The 21,681-nt window shown below is 38.8% G+C and overlaps 1 protein-coding gene across 2 annotated transcripts; it reads left to right on the forward strand.

Moving 5' to 3' along the window:
- Positions 1-2,902: 2,902 nt before the first annotated feature.
- eif4ba (eukaryotic translation initiation factor 4Ba) lies at positions 2,903-21,419 on the forward strand. 2 transcript variants are annotated; one of them, XM_056250043.1, is made up of 15 exons: positions 2,903-2,986; positions 4,895-5,035; positions 7,225-7,430; positions 8,659-8,775; positions 9,257-9,311; positions 9,419-9,562; positions 10,451-10,570; positions 11,842-12,018; positions 12,121-12,361; positions 13,698-13,786; positions 13,958-14,201; positions 15,185-15,222; positions 15,563-15,692; positions 16,371-16,443; positions 20,500-21,419. In XM_056250043.1, exons 1-15 carry the CDS (start codon positions 2,974-2,976, stop codon positions 20,575-20,577), a joined length of 1,866 nt encoding a protein of 621 aa, XP_056106018.1. In that variant the 5' UTR covers positions 2,903-2,973; the 3' UTR covers positions 20,578-21,419. The 2 variants fall into 2 exon arrangements, with proteins under 2 accessions (XP_056106018.1, XP_056106019.1); XM_056250044.1 differs by lacking the exon at positions 16,371-16,443.
- The last annotated feature ends 262 nt before the right edge of the window (positions 21,420-21,681 follow it).

The following is a 21,681-nucleotide window of genomic DNA, read 5'->3' on the forward strand; positions in this document are numbered from 1 at the left end:
AACGAACCCTGTAGCCTACAGGCGATGTGCAAACGCGGATGTTTAACATGTCTTAAATATATAAAGTGCATAAGTGGTCTTCATCATTTTATTTGTAATAAACTTACATTTCGCCGAATTCGGCCCCTCATTTAAGTCCTCGGTTCACCCGTGCTGCGTGCTCATCAGCACATCATCAGTTGGCTGAAAGAAAGTTCTGTTTAGAGACGGTGCTATCACGCATGCTCAGTATCTCCAGCTCATCGGTTCTCCGTATCGAACGTGTCCGAAAGAAACAGTTCTCGGTTCTGTACTGGTGATTCAAGAACTGCAACAACCAGTTCTTGACTCCAGAACCGTAGCATAGGCTGTGTGCTGAGCTGAGAACTGCTGAAACCTGAATATACAGTCGACAAAACTAAAAAAATCGATGCATGTCTTTCTTCTCCAATATGTTTAATACGTTATGTTTTAACACATTATAAACATTTACTAAGCAGTACTGTGCAGTGTGCACCATTACAACTTTGGCAAGAGTTTACATCAAATATTTATATCAACTTACTTAGAAATTAAATGAGCAGTTCCTGAAAATATTATTTTAATAAATGTTTAGTTTGACAGTTTTACAATCCATTCATTGTGTTTCCAAACTTTAAAATAATACAGTGATAATACAGTAATTATGTGATAAACATGTTTCCAACATGTTTTTTTTTATTACACTTACTGATGTTCAACTAAATAAATACTTAAGAAACGTACATTTCGTCCCTCAGAAAAAAATTGCACGCGTGCTCAGCTCATCGATCAGTTGTTCTCATTATGTCGAACGTGTCCGAAAGAAACAGTTCTCGGTTCTGTACTGGTGATCCGATAACCGCTGTACATGTGCGTTCGGTAGTACGCGCATGCGCAGTATCAGCTCGTGCTCATCACTCTCAAAAACAGCACGTTTCAAACTGTTGGATTTACTGGAGTGAAATATACTCCGGGATATTGGTTTATTTCGAGTCAGAGGGACTGTCAGGCATGTCTGAAAGTGAGTAACTTTAGTAACTTGTGTATCAGCACTAACGCAAGACGCGAACTGTTTCGAACGATTCAGTCCGATTTAGTGTACTGGTTCGACCGGTTCACTAAAAAGAACCGGTTCAAAAGAACGATTCGTTCACAAACCGGCCATCACTACTTTCAACGGCTCGGGGGCTAGTAGTAAATCAGCACATAGGAGAATGTGAAGTCGCACGTCAACTAAGCAGGTAACTACCGGATAAATAACTAAAAAATAGCAAGGTGACCAGTAAAACTACAGCAGACGACTAACGTTAATAAAAAAAATATAATTTGTTTTACTTTAAGATGCTTCTTCAGGTTGGAGATGGAGTCTTTGGACGCTGAAAGGAGGTTAGTTGCTGGCAAGCAGAGGTTGCACTGCACAGTTATATTTCGTCCCCCTCCCTTCTCTTTCTTTAACGTAAAATACTGTTTAAATTTCCAAGATATAAATGCATTCTTGCTCTGCTGTTGTTCCGGCTCCATCTCTAGCTCCCGCTGCACCTCTTCAAACCTATGCTTCCAACTCCATTGACTGATCACGCACGCAAACCGCGCATTTTTTTTTTCGTTTTCATATTGGGGCTTCTGGGAAATTTTGAGTTGCCTTAATTTATTTAGAGAGTGAATAAACTCGTGAAACAGAGGAGTATCGTAATGTAATCCATTGATTTCAACAATGTAACTGTATTCTAAATACCAACTATTTAAATTGTAACTGTAACTGAATATAGTTACTCATAATTTGTATTCTGAATACGTAACGCCGGTACATGTATTGCGCTACTCCCTAACACTGGTTATTAGCGGCCGTTTCAATGGGCCGTAAGCCGTCCGCCATATTGGAACGGTCAACGTGAACATTCCAGAGCAGGTTGACTGGGCATCGGACGCATACGAATATCTACGTAGGCCTATAAATTAAAATTCAGACAACACATTCTCACTTGTAAAGGGGTATCCCATTCTTTTGGGAATTTACATTTCGACGGTTTCACAGAAGCTGTGCAATGTTGTGGCTTCATTTATTATTACTGTAATGGTGTGTTCAAGTCTTGTCGTAGATCGTATTACGAGTTGAACGCACATAAACGCCACCACATGTCGTAAATACGAGTGGGAAGCCCCGATCTTTACGAGTTGGGTGCGTGTCAGTGAGAAACATGGCGGAATACCACAATATTGTTATATTATAATTCTATCATATTTTGTGCACAAAATATGATATAATTATAATATAACAATATAATGTAACAATAAAGTTTACAGTGACTTCATAAATTAATTTAAAACATAAAAAAGCAAAACACACCAGATGCACATTTCTTTGTTCTTCATTTTCTAGAAATAGTATTTAATACTGCAGTATTTTTGTGTAATTAATTAAGAGAAAGTACACCGCCATATTACTCCGAAGAAAGTTACCTTACCTTTAATAAGTTAGTTTAAATTATTTAAAGTTATAATTTAGTTAGTTACCTTTAATGCACCTGCCGTTAGTCAAGTTAAGTTAGTTTGACTTCCCAGTTAGTGACTCCAAACCTAACTGTTCTTGCTTTAAAATTGATTTCAAGCTTTATTGTTCTGTTTTGTGTAATTGCACAAGTAAAAAGGAAATTAGAGCTTATAGCATTGTAACCAGGTGGTGGTGTGTAGCAGTAGCACCCTTTTCTGTTGTTTGTTATATAAAAAAAAAGATGTCCTCTGGCACTTATTTTATTTTACTTTATTTATTTTGTAATGTTTTACTTTGCATGATTATGTCTCGCATTGTTCTGGTTCATGGCATTAAAAAAATAAAAGTACTCGCCGACACGTATGAAGCGGTTGACTGTGTGGATCTACGTAAATATATCTATGGCAGCCATGGGTGCGCGCTGACGTCATGCACCGAGCCACGCCCCCATCCGGGGATATGACACGCACTCCTTCTCCAGCATGGCGGCTGCAGGTGAGGATTTTTTAGATGCCTGGGCCGGTTGGAAATTTTTGGGGGCGACGTGTCATTTGTGTCGGGGACATTTCCTTCAGTGGCAGATAAAGTGTGTCCGAGATGGTCGCAACCGTAGCTGCGAGGGCTGATTGCAAAAGCCTGCTCTTGAGTTGTGAAGGGACGCTGCGTCGAAACTGCACCAACAGCTGTATGTGCAAATGCGAAAACATATTGATCAGCTTATTTACTTTCTGTTCAGACAACACGCGAGCGCTGTTTCAACGCACTCATGAACTCAGACAGAAAATGAAGGACGTGCAGCCAAGCCCGTGTCTGCTTTGTGTTGCTTTTGTTGCATTGTAACTATTTTGTTTTTCCTAGTGTGAATGCAATATTTATTTGGTTTGTTTACAATAATTAAATAAAACCGTTGGCTCAAGCGCAGGCGCAGATTTGAGGGAGGGGCTGCTGTAACATCAAACATTCACTTTCCGCGTTTAACTGACAGATCATCTGCCTTGCATGAGCAAAAAGATCTCATATATAGTGCAAAAACATGTTCCCCGTTTAATCGCAAGTTTAACTTGTTAGTGCTGCTCTCATTGGTCTTCTGCAATGTCCCGGGACAAACGCTCAGGACAGAGATCTTCTGCTGTCCCGGGACAAGCAGTTGTCACTGTTTTGAACCCTCTGTTGATTTATTACAATGTCCATTTTACAAATAACTGTCGTTTCCCTCCCTATAATGCCCACTTTAACTGTTATATTAACATAAACACACCAACTTGATTTTTATTTCATTTTAATTACATGACTTTTTAGTACCTTTTTTATCATTATTGTTTTGCTTATTTAATTATCGTACTCATGTTTTACTCTTTATTTTTATTGTATTTTTGCTACTTTTTTATTTGTATTATTGTTTTTACTTATTTTTATAGTTTTTTTCTATTTTTATTTTTTGGTTTTACTTATTTGTATTTTTATGTTATTTGTATTGTTTCTTTTTTTCTTATAGAGTTGTAAAATCATACACAAGTTAAGTTTAAATAAAAAATTGTCATACTGGAAAAGGCACACATTTCACAGAATGACCCTGGAGGTTTTCTGCACTTCCCTGAGACAAAAAAAAACAACCAAAAAACTCACAGGCACTTTTTTGGGAGTCCTTCTGGCTCTGAAAAATTTTCACTTTAATTGAGATCTAACTCCCTAAATTCCCATGCAGCTTTTCTAAAAGAAAATGCCACAAGAACACGTTTTACACATCTTGTCAAGCTTTAAACCTCTTTTAATGTTCAAATGTGCTTCACTACTGAAATGATAGTAGTGTGTTTTGACTTTGTAGGTACGATGGGCCTGTATAATCATAATTCATAGAGATGTCACGCAGAGACTTTTTCCTCCTTCTAACCAGTGTCTATACGTTGAGCTGAAGGATAATGTTGTCAGACCTTCAGCGCTTTGCTTTGGTTTTGCAGCGGGGTCTGGTAGCCCTACAGTAAACACTGATTCAGTTTCACAGGGCTGGAATGTCCCGACAGTGCAGTTTGTCACAAAAGAGCTCCGGAGCATGTAGTTGCTCACAACAATGCCTCTCTCCAAGTGTTAACCGCACCAGATGAGTCAAGCATGGAAATAGATATTCTTGTTTTCCAAATGCTGCAGTTTGTCTATGCAAATTATGTAGGGCTGGTTACTCCACATTTCCCTTTGACACTGTATATTTAATACAAAGGAGGAAGTGCACTAACTTTGCCATCTAATTGCAGGCTTAATGATGTTAGATTGTAAATGTTTGTATGGGCCACAGCATACTTTATGTTTACCACCCATTTGTTCTCATTTGTGTTTATTTTCACCAAGTCATGGTGTAAAGCTTTTGATACTGTTTTCAGCACATACTAATTGTTTATTTCCTGACAGCTAAAAAGAATAAAAAAAAGGGTAAGACCCTTACCCTGACCGACTTTTTAGCGGAGGACAGCGGGGGAAATGCTCCGCCGAGTTACGCGCCCCCAAAGCCCACAAGCTGGGCCGACGAGACCGATGACCTGGAGGGAGATGGTGAGATTCAAATATGGGTTTAAACATCTTCCACATCTGAATTGTTGGCACTTTGCTTTCAAAATATGCTTTTTTTGCAATCTTTATTTTATATTTCGATAATCTTTCTGGGTCATTCCGCATCAACACAACCAGATGTCCCCGGCTAAAGTTTTATATCATTTTTTTTCTGGTGAAAGAAATACATCAATGAAAAAAAGCCAAAATATTAAATGTAATGGATGTATATTGACTGAGTAATACTACTTTGTAGAGGGGGGTCAAAATTACAATTTCATCTGAGATTTGGAGCCAAATTACTGGGGGGTAAAAATGACTGTAGGAAGATGACAGCATCCTTATTTTATTTTTACACTGAGATTGGTAGGTCTATTAGTAAAATCTGTTGACTTTAGCCATACTTGTTTCATTATATGCTAACAGTGATAGTTCAAAAAATGGGAGAAAGCACTTCATGCCTGATGTTTGCATGCCTGTAACTCAAGAAGTGTTAAAGATATCTTAATATGCTTTTAAACTTTTCTTTTGTTATCTCCATTTTAAAGGCCCTATATGGTTCATTTCCAGAGATATGGGGATCTCAATGCAGCTCAATGAGTAAATTGGTAAATTGTACACATTTTCAGTGGTCAAAATCAACATGTGGGTCTCTTTTTTTCGTACAACTGATACTTTTTTTATTTTAAAGAGGAATATCTGAAAATCAAATAATGTTGAAGCTATAACTACTCTGCTCAATCAGCTCAAATTTTTCAGCTCAATCAGTTTTTCCAAAGTTTGCATCCCTGTAACTAAAGAAGTATTAAATATATCTCATGATTCTCATTCTTAATAAACTTTTCTTTTGCAATCTTCATTTAGGGCCCTATATGGCTCAATCCTATAGTTATGGGGATCTTAATGCGACTCCATGTCCAAATTCTTGAATTCAGCCATTTTCAATGGTTGAAAACCAAATGTGGGTAACTTTACAAACAGCTGATACTTATTGTGTTCAAAGAAGAATGTCTGAAGAACAAATACTGTAATGTTGAAAATAGTAAAACAATTGCATACACAACATACCTCTTTGAATGCTGATGATGTTACAAACTCATGAAGTTTTGCAAAATGTTTGTGCTGCTCTTTTCCATTCAATAAAAAAATAAAGTGACTAGAGGTCAAAAAAGGTCAAATAAAGCATAAAAGTACAATTTATGACTTTTTTTTTTTTTTACAATCACTAGGACATATTTCTCAATACTTTGATCACTTTTTCAAAACTCTTCACACAGTGATCACAACAGTAGTCTATGGGCTGAACTGTGAACCATTTATCATTCAATAACTACATCTTTCACAACCACCACTAAAACTCTATCTACAGGCCAAGTTTCACGTTTACATGATCTTTCAAAATCTATTAAACTTAAGTTCAAAACCGAATATAATACAAAACTGAAGAAGACAGCAATATGCTAGATTTCTACAGTATTTCCATATTGAAATATATTCCAAATACTATCAAAACAGATGAATAGGTGTTAGTCTTTGTTTCATAACCACCTATACAGAAGGGGAAAACTTAGTACAAATACACTACAGTATAAATAACTTTATACTGAAATGTAAACGTGTAACATACAGTGAATTCTAAACCGTAGGGAGTTTCATTCTTTTTTTTAAGATAAAGTGAAAAAGTTTGTTTGTTGGGTGAAAACCTTTGCTTATGTTCAGGAAGAATGAGTTGATTTGAAGTGTTTTGATAGTTTAAGTGCATTTTGAATGTGAAATGAACTGATGTGCCAAGCTGAAAGTTACTGGAGAACTGTGTGAAGAGTCACACTCACACTGTGTCATTTCCATGTCTGCTCATTCAATACAAGAACCAATAGTGTTTCCATCATTTATGGCAAACCTAGCTCAACGCCTCTTAATAATACAAATTTCATAGGATTTTTAAAAAATGAATTTCAATGTGTTTCCCACTGAAAGCTGTCGAATGGGTTCAGAAGACTTGAATGTAAAGCACGTGGATTATTATTATGATGTCTTTTTAGAGCTTGACAACCCCTTGTCACTGTTTCTTGTATTGTATGGGAAAGAGCAGCTTGTTACAGTAAATAAGCAAAGTCATTTGAGTTTGAGTCGACATGAGGGTGAGGAAATGAAGGCAGAACTATCCCTAATCGACTTCACTTCTTTTACAGTTACTACATCCTGGCACACAGAAGATGATGTGTACCGCGCGTCACCCATCGATCGGTCCATCCTGCCGACGGCTCCACGTGCCGCCCGTGAGCCCAACATCGACCGCTCCCGTCTCCCCCGAAGCCCCCCCTACACCGCCTTCCTGGGAAACCTCCCCTATGACGTCACCGAAGACTCCATCAAAAACTTCTTCCGTGGACTCAGTGTGAGTTTCCTTTCTTCCTGTGAGCCTGCAGAAGGAATGTTCACGTGAATTTTCGATTGCATTATAGTTGAACCCTTTCACACGTAAGTTTAACAAATTCTAGCTGAGGCCCTGGCGTGAGTTTTTGAGGGGAGCGTTATGGGTTCTGCCAAACAGCATCTGCTACAGGTTTTAGACTTGTGCTATTTTGCATGTCTCATAACACCGTGTTGTAAATAGGGCATTAAAAGATCATTTTCAAAGATATTTTTAGAACACAGAGTTTCATAAACACGAGTTTCGAGAGTAGTTTATACAAGGAAGGGTTTTTTTTCCCAACAATGCAAGATACTAGTAAATACAAGTTTATTTTGTATATCCATTTAATATAAAAACACTCTAAACTTTCTTCTGTCGAATGTTCTTTTACATTAACACAGTGTCAGCTCTAGTATAGTGGTCAGAAATGTGATTTTTTATTTTTTTGCCCAATAATGCATTCCATTGTGTGTTATTATTTTATGTACTTAGACTACCGTTCAAGGGTTTTATTCAGAAAGGATGCATTAAATATATCAAAAGTGACAGTAAAGTCACCTAAAATTTTACAAGATTTCTATTTCAAATAAATGTTGTTATTTTGAACTTTCTGTACATCAAAGAATCCTGGAAAAAAATGCATCATGGTATCCACAAAAACTGCACTGTTTTCAACATTGATAATAAAAAGAAATCAGCAAATCAGCATATAAGAATGATTTCTGAAGGATCATGTGCCACTGAAGACTGGAGTAATGATGCTTTGACATCAAAGGAATTGAAAAAAAGAGAAAAGAATTGTTGCAGTTTTGAGTAAATGATAGGAAATATTACCAACTGGTATTATATATATATATCTATTTTAGTGCTAGGAAACGGTTAATCGCATCCAAAATAAAAGTTTGCCTTTATGTGTTTACTGTGTATAATTATTTTGTATATTTAAATACACACACATGCATATACATTTTTAAGATTTTTATTTATATATAAAATATTTATATATAATATAAATTGTATAAATATATATACAGTATATACATGCATATATTTCTTAAATATATACATGACTATGTGTGTATTTATATATATATATACAAAATAATTAGACACAGTACACACATATATATTATGTAAACACACATTTTTATTTTGGATGCGATTAATCGTTGCCCAGCACTAATATATTTTCATATATATATTCATACAGATCAGTGCAGTTCGCCTCCCGAGGGAGCCCAGTAACCCAGAACGGCTGAAAGGCTTTGGTTATGCAGAGTTCGATGACGTGGATTCTCTGTTGCGCGCACTCAGTCTCAATGAAGAGGTGAGAACGAATTGTCAGTCATGTTACTTTGTTGTTGTATGTCTAATGACTAATGATTTTCTTTACCTGGAAACCTGTGCAAGTACGTAAATGGTTCTGTATTATAGCACTCACTGTCAAGTGTTGCTCACTGCAGAACCAAATGACGTTCAGCTCCCCCTTTCTGGGCATAATGGGTTGAGCTAGACCTTGTCCAGATCTAATGGGTGGAGGGATAGAGTTATGGGTAGGGTTGGGGTGTGGTTGGATCTTCTAGCTCCACCCATTGCACCCAAATTTCATCCAGAGAGGGGGAGCTGGACTGCTCTGCAGTGAGCAGCCTCTCCTCACTGTTGGTGTTTGGGTTATTTCAATGGTGGCCACATGGTGGTGCATGTTATCTGTTACACTTGTGCAAAATAAAGGTGCATGCTCACAGTTTGTGTAATGAGCAGCAGTGTAGTATTTTTATATTAACCCCATCTTTTTACTCTCTTTCTAGAACCTTGGAAATCGTAGGATCCGTGTAGACATCGCTGACCAGTCCAATGAGAAAGGTGTGCATCTGAGAAACCGATCTGTTCATTTGCACTATAATGCAGTTGTGAACTTGTATTATTGGAGAAAAAAGCATTCACAATCATTTTTGTTTTCTCCTGCTCAGAGAGAGATGATCGATCCATGTCCGGGCGGGACCGTAACCGCAGTGAGCGAGACATGGGCCCCGACAAGACCGATTCTGACTGGCGGGCAAGGCCTAAATCTGACGCCGATGACGGACCACGCAGGGACGACGCCTTTGGAGAGCGTAAGCAATTACTTAATCCGACAAGTATTTGTTGGAGCAATTGTATGAGAGGGAAAAAAAATCTTCTCATTGAATGCCACATGACAAGCTACTAGCTAAATGTATTATACGATTATATAAACAGTCTATTAAAGGCACACTATGTAATTTTTCGCCACTAGAGGTCATTTATTCAAAACAAAGGCGTAGCTTGATGACGCCTTCATTTCGTGGAATCATGGGAGTTGTTCTCTTCACCTCTACAGCCGGTGGAAAATACGACGGGACTCGGACAGAAATCATATTCATGGATGACCGGTAATGTATTAAAGATTTATTAAAGTTACAAAAGCCGTTGGAGTGGAATGAGGCCGCTGAAGCGATGGCTAATGAGAGACGAGCGCGTCACTCGGCTCGAGGGAAGTGGAGCTTTTATTATGCCACAGACGCTGCTTCCGCTTCTTCCAGTCATGAGTATGTGGGATAACACAGCGCTGTTTTATCATATTAGATACATTTGAGTGTGTTAAAGTTGTTATAATGCTACTCTGTGCGTTCGCTCGGCAGCTACTCTGTGAGACACTTGTTGCACACCGCAGTGAGCTAGATCGATCCTGGTCTGTGTCCTGGTTAAAACTACTTATTTATCTGGATTTAAACATTCTTAGATACATTTGGGATAGTGTAAGTACACAAATTAACAAAATATAACATATAGTTCTAATGCTTTTTGGATAGTTTGATCCAAAAATCTTACATAGTGTGCCTTTAAGTAATTGAATATTGGACAGCACTGAAGAGGAAGTAAAATAAATACTTAAAGTATTTTAGAAATAAAATATATCCAGATGTTTTTAAAGTTTTTAACATTTGATTCAAATTGATGAATTTTTACCATCCTCTTCTCAGGATCCCGTGATCGATTTGATTCAGACCGTGGCCAGCGGTGGGACAACGATCGTAATGATGGCGGAAGAGACAGATACCGGGAACGTTATGATGACAAAGAGCGCAGAGACTACGACAGAGGTATATACATTTCAATTCTGCACTAGAGGTCTGTGCTAGGCTTTTTTTTTACAATGTGGTAAATGCAAGTGAGAAGCCTGGGATTTCTTTAAGCCCTGAGTTTACGAGTTGGGCCGTGTCAGTGAGAAACGTGGCGGAATACCACAATACTTATAGGTATTTAACAGTGACATTGGCAGTAACAGTAACAGTGACATTGTCAGGCCTTTTTATTTACAACATAATTACCTGCACAAGATATAATAGCATTGTAATATCATAGTATGTAGCAATTAAGTTTACAATGGCTTCATAAATTGAAAACATAGAAATGCAAACCACACCTGATGCACATTCTTTGTTCTTCATTTACTAGAAGTAGAGTTTAGGGTTGGGCCGATGAACGATATCATCATTTGAATGGGTTGTTATTGCTGCTTCCATAGACACCATTGTGTATTTTACAAACTATAAATGTATTGTTTTGCTATAAATTATATGTATTTAAATGTCTGAAACCTAAAATAAACATTATGTGTGGTTAAAAACACTGAATAGTTGTGATATAGCCTATGACAAGCGCTGAGCGCGTCCGTCTTTGGCTCAGCGCCAGCCATAGCGTGAAAGCAGTTTGAATCTGGCAGTGATGTCACTGTACATTCGCTCTTAGTGCTCAGCTGTTGCAGAGCTGCCGACATCGAAATTGCTGATGAGATATAGAGGAAAATGAGAATATTACGAAAATGAAAATGTTACCTCTCCCCCCGATGTCATCGTCCATCGCGATGTTTCACTGTAGACATCGTCTGATGCCAAATTGGTAGACATCGCCCAACCCTAGTAGAGTTAAAAACCTTGCTGTATTTTATGAAAGTGACTTGAACTGACGTTGTAAACACGACTTCCCAACTCAAAAAGACAAACTTCCCAGGAAGACTTGAAACGTACTATTTGTTTCCTACCACTCTGTTATTGTTATTATTTAAGCTAAATTATTATTGCCCCTGGTTCAAAAAGAAGCTCTCGAAATAATGGAGTGCTGGCTTGGACTAAGCGTGTTGTTTATGCTAAAAAATCCTGCACCTGGTTTGAGGTTAAAGATTTGTTTCAATGAAAACTCTTAAATGAGCTTATAAGAATGGAACAATCATTTCAAAACAACAAAAACTGTAATCTACATAAAACAGAAAAAAGCTTTGCTCCCTAGAAAATGGTTTTCCATTGATCATTGAAAACAACTAATTGCCACTAGTTTGTCAACCTTCCTAATTCTGTGTTTGTCGCTATTTCAGGTTATGATTCACGCAGTAGCGGACGTCGACCATTTGGAAGCGGTTTTCGACGTGACTATGACGACCGAAGGGACGACCGGAGGGATGACTTTCGGGGCAGCGGGGAGCGCTATGGAGATCGCTTTGGTGACCGTGAAGAGAGATACGAGAGACGGGATGAGAAGTGCGAGGACAGAGGTGAGCCGATGCGTTCGCATCTGCCTGGGTCACTCCAGGAAATGAACCTAAGGAAATCTTTAATCAGATCATCTAAACCGACTGTACTGCATCTGTGTTTAGGTCCCGTTCAGAGGCCCAAGCTAAACCTGAAGCCCCGCAGTGTTCCCAAAGAGGAAGACCAGAGCAGCAGCCCTTCAACCGCTTCAGGACGAGCTGCGTCCATCTTCGGAGGAGCCAAACCAGTGGACACGGCCGCTAAAGAGAGAGAGGTGGAGGAGAGGCTCAAGAAAGAGCAGGAGAGACTGCAGAGACAGCTGGAAGAGGACAAGAACAGAGGACCTGAACGCAAGCCCAGAGATAGGTACATTCACCCACTTCACCTATTTTATATTAAAGTTTTTTTGAACATATATACTATATATATATATATATATATATATATATATACAGTATATATAAAAATCTGGAAGGTGAACAATTAGGACTTAAACTAAGGAGTTAAACTAGAACTACACTACAATTTCAGAAATGAATACAGTGAAAATTGAACTTCAGTGTCATTGAAAAATAATATAATACATTTCAAAAGTTAACAAATTTTTATTGAAGATGAATTAATATAAATTTAAACAATCACATGTAACTCAAAGTACTCTTCTTATGAATGTCAATTAGTGTGATGTTATTTATATTTCTGTCATGACAACTCTCGGGAGATTGGTCTGGTAATGGATATGGCAATGTTGATGTATTTGGTCTTGTCGGAATAGATCTGCTACGCTGCTGCTGCTGCAGAGCAAGTACCGAGACTTGCTACTGCTAATACATTCACAGACATTGCTGTGAGCATGTAAGACATGCAGCTGTTGCTGCTGCACATGTAACAGATATGAATTAACCCCCGTAGCAGATCTATACAGGTGGAGCTGGGGAAGTTGGAGGGTTTCTGAATGTTGAGCTGCAGCTCATTGGCCGCTGATGCAACAGCAACCAATCAGCTGCGCCATCTTGAGTTTCATGCCAGAACTAGGTAATAGTATTAATTAATGTGATATAAACTCAGAAGACTTAATTAATTTGCATATTAATCTGATTTTGTGACTGAATGATTTGTATTTTCATCTCCCACCAACCAAATCGTTGTCATGTGAAGATATCAACAAAGTTAGGAGCATGAAATTTAGGGTGTGTTCACTCTTGTAGTTTGGTTCCCTTGCTTCTTTTAGTTCAGATCCAAAAAGAAAACGATATATTTAGTCCTGGTTCGCTTAGCATTCACACGGTCATTTTTAACACAGAACATAAAAAAAAAAAAAAAACGACTGTACCAAACTGTAATGGGCAATGTAACAAGAAAAAACAGGTATGCTTGAGGATTCTGTCCTTATTAGGGTCGCATCTTGTGACATCACGTCCTGTTTTTGGTTCATTTAGATGTCTTTGGTCTGTGTTTCGTACCTATTTCAGTCAAACTACACTAGAGTTTGTTAGAAAGACGAAAATGACCCTCTGAAATGGTGGGTCTCAGTCCGCTTGTTTGGTGCGCACCAGGGTTCGGGTGGCAGCGTTCGCACTTTTTCAAATGAATCGCACTAAAGTTCATTTTAATCGAACCAAACCTGCCAAGTGTGAACACATCCTTGCTAGCAAAGACTGAAAAATACAGTTTTTTCACTCTCATTTCCTAATGCACTCAGGCATCCCAGCTGGCGTAGTGAGGACCAAGCAACCGAGCGCTCACGGACAGGAAGCGAGTCATCACAAACAGGAAGCACATCGAGCCGGGGTAAGTGATCACTGACACGTCCTTATGCATGAACAGATGAAAGCAAAACATTAACTGGCTTTATGGCTACTGATCATAAGACATACATATGTAAATCTACCATCATACAACTGCTGCTATAATTTATTAAAGAGAAACCCTCAGAATCCAATCGTTCTCCCCCTCCGACAGCGCCGAGGCGTCGAGAGAGTGAGCGCTCTGTAGAAAACGAGGTTTTCAGCAGCCGTGATGAGGATTTGTCCTCTCATGGAAGCCAGACTACTACTCCCAAGCAGGAGGGGCTGCCACTGAAAGTTGTTCCAGCGCCGCCACCTAAAGAGAACGCCTGGGCGAAGAGGAGCACCATGAGTGCAGGATCCAGTGAGAGTGACAGTAAACCTGTCGTCTCTCCCAGCAGCAGCGTTTCACCCCAAAGGTTTCTCTCTGGATTGCTAGATATTTATTACCCAAAGACTTAGAATTATGTTAGCATCATATATAATATATTATTTTGAATATCATGAAATTATATATATATATATATATATATATATATATATATACTGTGTATATTTATTTAAAAGTTTTTTTTTATGTATTTGAATAAAGTCTCTTTCTCTATCAAGGCTGCATTTAACAGTAAAATTGTAAAATATTAATACAATTTAAAATAACTGTTTTAATGATAAATTTTTTAAGGATTCTCTGATGAATAGAAAGTTCAAAAGAACAGCATTTCTCAGGGAACAGAGGTTACAGTCGTAACCTAGATGTTCCCTTTCGAAAGGGAACTCGCACTGCGTCGATTGATGCTAAACGTTGTTTAATGAAAGCTATACCTGTGCCTGCTCAAGGGCCTAGGACCACAGCTTCAAATTTAGAAGGGGTCCCTTCTAGGGAATGTGGCTAGGGAACCCGAAGGAGCCCCAGCCAATCACTATTCAGGGGAACATACGCACCTGAAATGCCACCAGGAAGGCCTGAGCTGGTGTCACTTACATTGGACATTTCAGTCTGGCCAAATTCCTGTCTGTCTGAAGACAGAGCCTCTGGACACTTGCCTTTAGATAAGGCATCCAACCCTTGCCAGCAATGCTCTGGCTTCACGGGGGCGTACTTGGAAAACCAAAAAGAAGTGATGGTTAGAACTTTCCGCTCGACCCGAGCCATAATGGTGCAAGGTAGGATAATACAGAACTGAAAGTGAAGTACTCAGACCTACCCTGTATCACAGGGGAATACTACCACCTAAGCCTGAGATTTAACAGGGTGCGGGCCCGCCAGCGGCTCTAGAGGTGACAGAATTTTATCTGTGCCCAGCCTATGGGGAGTGTGTGTGTATAAATAAAAGATAAATATAAATGTAGAGCTCTTTGGAATTGTTCTGACTTCAGTTTTTTGATGTGCTTAATTTTTCAGTGTGATGAGCTCAGCTGATGCTCCTCAGAGAACTAAAGGTAAGATTTACAGATGTGAAGATCCATTGAGACATGAAAAGTAATGCTGGTAGAAGATCAGCTCAATCCATATTTGAATTTTTTACACTCAAGTAATTCCCGGAAACCCCTCTATAAACCCATCGCAATGCATTGACGTCAGGGAGTTTTGTTGCTTTACAGTTGTCGTGAGAGCTTGAACACAGCTAAAGAAAATGTCCAGTAGGCTCCCTTCTTAGAAAAGTTCAGTTTGAAAGCAGTAAACTGCTCAATGCTTTTATAGAAGCCTTCAGCTTAATGGAGGCTACTACTTTTTTTTTAGTAGAGTTGTCCTCTGCTGAACACTGGGATCTCCTTACAGATGAAAACAAAGCAGATGGGGTGCGCCGGGATCGGGGCCCCTCTCGGGGTCGCGGTGGGGCCTCGGGCTCTGGAGCAGGCAGGGGCCGTGGAGACGCAGCCAGCCGAGACCGAAGGAAGGAGACAGACAGGTTAGCTGCTCTCTGGCACCCCTTCTGCCCAAAAGTGCAGAGCTTTTTCTTCACATTTTGGTAATTTGCTATCATGAGATTTTTCTCCTTGGATTTTATAATAGTTTTGATCATATAAGGGTGGTGGTTGGACAAATCTGTCTCTGTGCTAGTTTGGCCTGTAGAGCACTGTGTCCATTCGCATCTTTCCAGTCTCAACAACAACAAAAGTGCTGATTTACACATTTTTTAAATCGATTGAATGATAATTCAGTGATTCACTCATAAAGTCAGTCACTTGTGATCAAGAGCGAGCCACTGAAAAATCCCCACGGCTTAAACACAGACTAGCAGTCTGTGAACAAGACAAGCATAGTGCAACAAAGGAGTGAAAAGTCAGTGGGCTGTTTGACCAAACAACAGTTTCAACATGTTTGAATTCTTTACTTTTGCAAGTATTTGCAAATATCTCTGGGCAAGATGCATTTGGCCTCAGGAACAAGAGAAATAGTGTAAGGCTCCAGAGCAGGGGCATTTCAACAACAAACAGAAGGCGTTTTTACAACTTGATTGTAATATTGGTAATTGGATATTTTGTTCCTCTGGGAAGTGCGTCCCTGCTCTGGAGTGTTTTTCTGAATGAGTGTAGAAGTACTTGTGAGACTCAAGTGTCTCAAGTGTGTTGTACGTTGCTTGTAGAAAGGAAGCAAGAAGAGAGCGAGATCTCAGACCAGCACCAGTCCCAAAGAAATTTGAGGAGCCTCCCAGCCCTGTGAGTGACAGAGCGAATGCTCTCTCTGGGTGTGATCCCATGATCCCTGCTCCCTGTGCTTTTACTTCTGGCTTTCATTGTTCAACAATCCTTTAATGAATATTTTCTCTAGTGCCTTTTTTTAGATGCTCCATTCTCTGTAATGGAAATTACAACGTTGGTCTCAGACTGTAATTGTGAGCTTCTTTTTGGAAGATATGTGACTTGACAAATGTAAATATTTATTTGAGTCTAGACACATAATTCTGATGCAAGCATTGAATTATAGCTGTACTGACACAAACCTCTACAATACATGCTTATATGTGAAAACATTACATTTGACACCCTTTTCCAAGCTGTTTGGGCACTGGCACATGAACCTGACCTCTAGCCTCCTCAAACTCATACAAATGGTAAAATTATTGATCAGTCTGAAAGATTCAAATGTTTTCCATGCTTGAAAAGGCTGCACGATATATAGAAATAAATTGTGAAATCGCGCAGACTGTGATTTAATGAATCCGGCAGCACAAACATCCATTTGACGGCAACTCGTCAAAATAAAAGCTTAAGGGGTTTAATGTTTAAAAATGAAGAAATTAGGATGTAAATATTTATTAAATACTTGATTTCTTGATTTTACAGTACACCAGTTACAATATTACAACATATTTCTTATTTTAATATATTTCATAATAATCACAATAAAAATCACTATTATTATGTTATACTATATTGGTCAAAAACTACTACTCAAGATAAAAAAAAAAACTTTGTTCACACTAAAAGAGGTTTGTGTTAGTTTTTGTAAAGCGTAAACCCAAGTGTGAACATCAAAAAAATATATATATATACATTCCTATAGAAGCTATAAAAGGATGGTTTGCACTCACACAAAAATGTCTTCAGTAGTAAAAATGATATTTTAGCTTTTTTAATTATTTTTATTTACTCCCAACAAATAGTTATAATTTTTTGCTCACCAACAAAATCAACCCATTAATTTTAGAATGATTAATTTTGACCAAATATAGCTGTTCAAAATGTTCTTTTGAACATTCCTGTATTTTTATTCTTTATCTCAGAAAACGTTAATAACGCAATGTCAGTTTTTTCCAATATCATGCAGCCCTAATGCTTAATTTGAATCTTTTGTGTGTGTGTGTGTGTGGCATCTTATAACTGACTGAAGCCTGGAATCGTCTCAGCTATTGTTTGGATTTTCCTGTGGTCTGTTCTTGCATCACTTGCAGCAGCTTCTGAATAAAGCAAAATGCTTGTGTGATTGAGATCCACCCAGGTCTGTTTTCACATTGGGGTCCATCTGGTTTTTAACCATGACAGACCTTTTTTCAAATAAACACATGGAGTTTGAACTCCATTTCGAAGGGGCTTTCTCGGCAAGTGAAATGAACCAACTTAATGGACCAGATGGAGCAGACCTTAAAAATAAACCAGGTGTTGAAGAGCCATTATTTCTGTATAACCTGGAATTAACAGTGTTAGCAGTTAAAGCAACACCAAGTAAGATTTTTTAGGGAGGGAGGGGGGGAGGGGAGAACAAAATAAGTTTTATTTAAACATGTATTTTAAAATAGACTCAACCGGTGTGTTCACACTTGTAGTTTAGTTCTCGTGATTCTTTTGGTCTGGACCAAAAAAGAAAATGATACATTTAGTCCTGGTCATTTTTAAGACGGAACCTAAAGATACAAAACGAAGAAGAAAAAAAAACGTTTATGGCATATAATTTGCAACATAACTTTCCAAACATCCAAAACCATTGTATGTGCATTGTGCATGATGGTATATTTACCAGTTGATAACTCATAAAATGTGTAAAGGAGTCAAAACAGCGGAAGGAATTCCTCTGTAACACACATAATTTAAAGGTGCCTTGTGTAAAAAAATCAATTCAAAATCCACATATTCCATACCAGATGGGGGCAGTATACCTCCAGAAAGTTGGCCTACTCTAGTCTGTTTTTTAGTTTCGGGTTGTTAATCTTCTAAAACCGTCAAATCGTCCGCTTTGTCCCACCAAAGCCTATTTTGATCGGTGAGTGATGTAGAATAGAATGACTGCTGCGCTTGACAGGGCGCTCATAACGAGCAGAGAGAGAGAGAGCGCCCCGGCCGCGCGCGCACACTCTCACGTCTTCAAACAACACGAGCGCTGTCCTCCTGCTCTCCCTCGCGCATATTAATCAAATCAATTGACACGATCGTAAGACCGCAGTTCATTTGGAGATTTTTAGAGATTAGAGACTCAATGAAAACATCTCAACACTAAATTATAAAGGCCGGTCTCATATAGACGCTATTGACAGGTTCAAGTGCGCCCACAAGCCGTGCGAGTTATTCGTGTATTGGAGTTTGGCTGGTGGTTATGTATGTTGCCCGCATACCGCCTCCCATGGCCGAAACTGGTATTATGACACCGGCCGGGCCGGGGCTAGTAATTTAGCATGCTAATTCAGGTTTATATCTCGGCAGCACTATAACTTGTCATTTTTTTAATGACATCATTGCATTTATTTCTTCTCATTCTTTTGATACGTGTAGCTCATTTGTTGGATATTTTTACCTCAATTTTTACATATGGCACCTTTAAAGGGTTAGTTCACCCAAAAATGAAAATTCTTTCAGTAATTACTCACCCTCATGTTGTTCCAACCCCGTAACACTTTCGTTCATCTTCGGAACACAGATTAAGATATTTTTTATTAAATTTGGGAGAGCTGGCTCACTCCTCCATAGGCTGCGAGGTAATTGCATCTGAAAAGTTAGTAAAGATATTGTTAAAATAGTCCGAGTGACTACAGTGGCTCAATCTTAAGTTTATCAAGCGACGATAATTCACGAGAGCGCCACGACGCATGCGCGAGAACTGAGAAGATGACGCTCACGCTCATTTGATGGGAAAGTGTGAAAGGTAAGCCATTCATTTTGCGTCATTGGTAAGGCACTTTAACGTTTTCTCGTTGCTTTCTCACGATTCGGACATCCAGGAAATGCACACTTTAGAACCATTTTAAACACTACATCGAGACCCATCTGCGTCATCTCAGTTCTCGCGCATGCGCCGTTGCGCTCTCGTGAACGCACATCAGAGGCCCACAGAAGAAAATGAATAGTTAAATAAAGTCTCTTTTTTTTTTCACACAAAAAGTATTCGCGTCGCTTGATAAACTTAAGCTTGAGCCACTGTAGTCACTTAGACTATTTTAACGATGTCTTTACTAACTTTTCTGGGCTGGCAGATATCAATTACCTAGCAGCCTATGGAGGAGTGATCCAGCTCTCAAGATTTCATCAAAAATCTCTTAATTTGTCTTCCGGAGATGAATGAAAGTCTTACGGGGTTGGAACAACATGAGGGCGAGTCATTACTGACAGAATTTTCATTTTTGGGTGAACTAACCCTTTAAGATCGGCTGCAAGGAGATATCCAAAACCCGTACCGAACTGTTACGGGCAGCCATCTCTTATGACAAGAACCAGGTATTCTTCAGCATTCTGTAATTTTTTGGGGTCACATCACATCCTGTTTTTGGTTCGTTTAAATCTCTTTGGTCCAGAGTTCGTTTGGAAGCGGACCGAGACCCATCTTTTCAGCGGTTTCTAATGGGTCTCGGTTAATTTGTTTGGTGCGCGCCAGGGTTCGGATGGCAGCGTTCACACTTATTCAAATGAACCGCACTAACTTTGCAATCGCACCAGAGTTCATTTTCATAGAACCAAGCCTGCCAAGTGAGAACACACCTTAAAAGACACTACAGCGCACACAAAACAAAAACAAAAGACACTAAAATCCACATTGTAAAAAAAAAAAAAAGAGGGTATATTGGCTTATTTTATTTTTTAAATGATTATTTCTTTCATTACACCGATAGGCACAAACCATCACTTACACAGTCTTTATTTCTAAAAGCTCAGTATCTTACACCACTATCCTGTGTCAGAGCAGGCAAAATCCATTTCTATGAAAATCACCTGATTTAGAGACCATGTGAACCTCAAATAACAGCCATGTTTTAGTTACGTCTCACTGTCCCCTTTTTGTTTTAATAGGAATTCAGCTCAGCCAGTAAATACGCAGCCTTGCTGATGGACGGCGAGCTGGGAGACGAGGAGCGCGGCGGAGATTAAGAGGTGGACGGACTACACGGACGACAGTCCAAATCGAATTACAAATTAAACCTACAGCTTTCGTTTCATGCAGCACTGAAGGACCCAGATGAGCCCTTTGAGAGCAAAATCCCATTTTAGAGCAACCCCTCCTATTCAGGACTGAACCGAAAACCTAGTGGGAAATTACTGGACTATATTTAAAGTAAAAGAGGAAGGATGAATGCTTATAACTAATACATTTTTTGGGGGGGTTAAAATACAAAATAAAATGGATCCTGCTCTTGCATACATCATAAGTTGAGTGCATTTCTCATTAGCTTGATTGCACGTTAAGTGGCGGGAAAGTGTAGAATCAGGGAAAAGTGCCACAAGATGAATGTTTTCCCTGACTTTTAGGGCTTCCTTACTTTCCGAAAGAAACCTTACTGCTGCTGCTTTACTGAGATCTCTTGTCAAGTGAAGGGGTCCATGACCTGCGTTGTTCACCCAAATCTCACAAACCTTGGTTTTATGTTTTAAACTCGCGTTGGCCGACAGTTCTGGTGATTTGCATTCAAGGATAATAGCCGCTGAAAAATGGCCTGCAACGGATCAGAACCTGATAGTTTAGGTTTGATATTTCTCTGCGCTGCTTTAGGCAGGAGTCTCACATTTTTCTCACTTATCCTTTGGACTTTTTTAAGCCACTCCTTTGGACTGATGTGCAATAGGAATTAAAGTATTCCTCCTAATCTCAATGTTTCAACAACAGAGACTGCTGCAGCTTTGGGTTGAGCATATATCTAAAGGTAGTGACATGAATTGCTTATTGATTTAAACTGTGTACCATCTTAAAAACAATAAAAGACTGCATTGAGTCAGTTTGGAGGACATTGTGAATTATGTTGCATCCCAGAAGATTGTGGTATTTCTTCAAATGGTGAAAATAATACTGAAGAAATTACAGAGAGCACATTTGCCATGTGCATTCTTAGCCGATGTCATGTTTATAAATAAAATGAGTGTCATAGGGTCCAAAATTAACTTTTTGGCAAACCTGCTAACATTGTGAAGAAAGGGTTATTTTGTATAATATGTATAATACAGAATGCAGCTTATAATTTTCAACAATTAACAATAAAG

The sequence above is a fragment of the Rhinichthys klamathensis genome, unplaced genomic scaffold (genome assembly GCF_029890125.1).
Source record: "Rhinichthys klamathensis goyatoka isolate OS25496 unplaced genomic scaffold, OSU_Roscu_1.1 h1tg000066l_1, whole genome shotgun sequence".
In the NCBI taxonomy this organism is placed as follows: Eukaryota; Metazoa; Chordata; class Actinopteri; order Cypriniformes; family Leuciscidae; genus Rhinichthys; species Rhinichthys klamathensis.

Excerpts from the sequence above, each read along its gene's own strand:
- eif4ba (XM_056250043.1), top strand. Across the intron at positions 7,431-8,658 it reads ACTTCTTCCGTGGACTCAGT|ATCAGTGCAGTTCGCCTCCC; the intron begins GTGAGTTTCCTT and ends ATATTCATACAG. Across the intron at positions 15,693-16,370 it reads CGAAGGAAGGAGACAGACAG|AAAGGAAGCAAGAAGAGAGC; the intron begins GTTAGCTGCTCT and ends CGTTGCTTGTAG.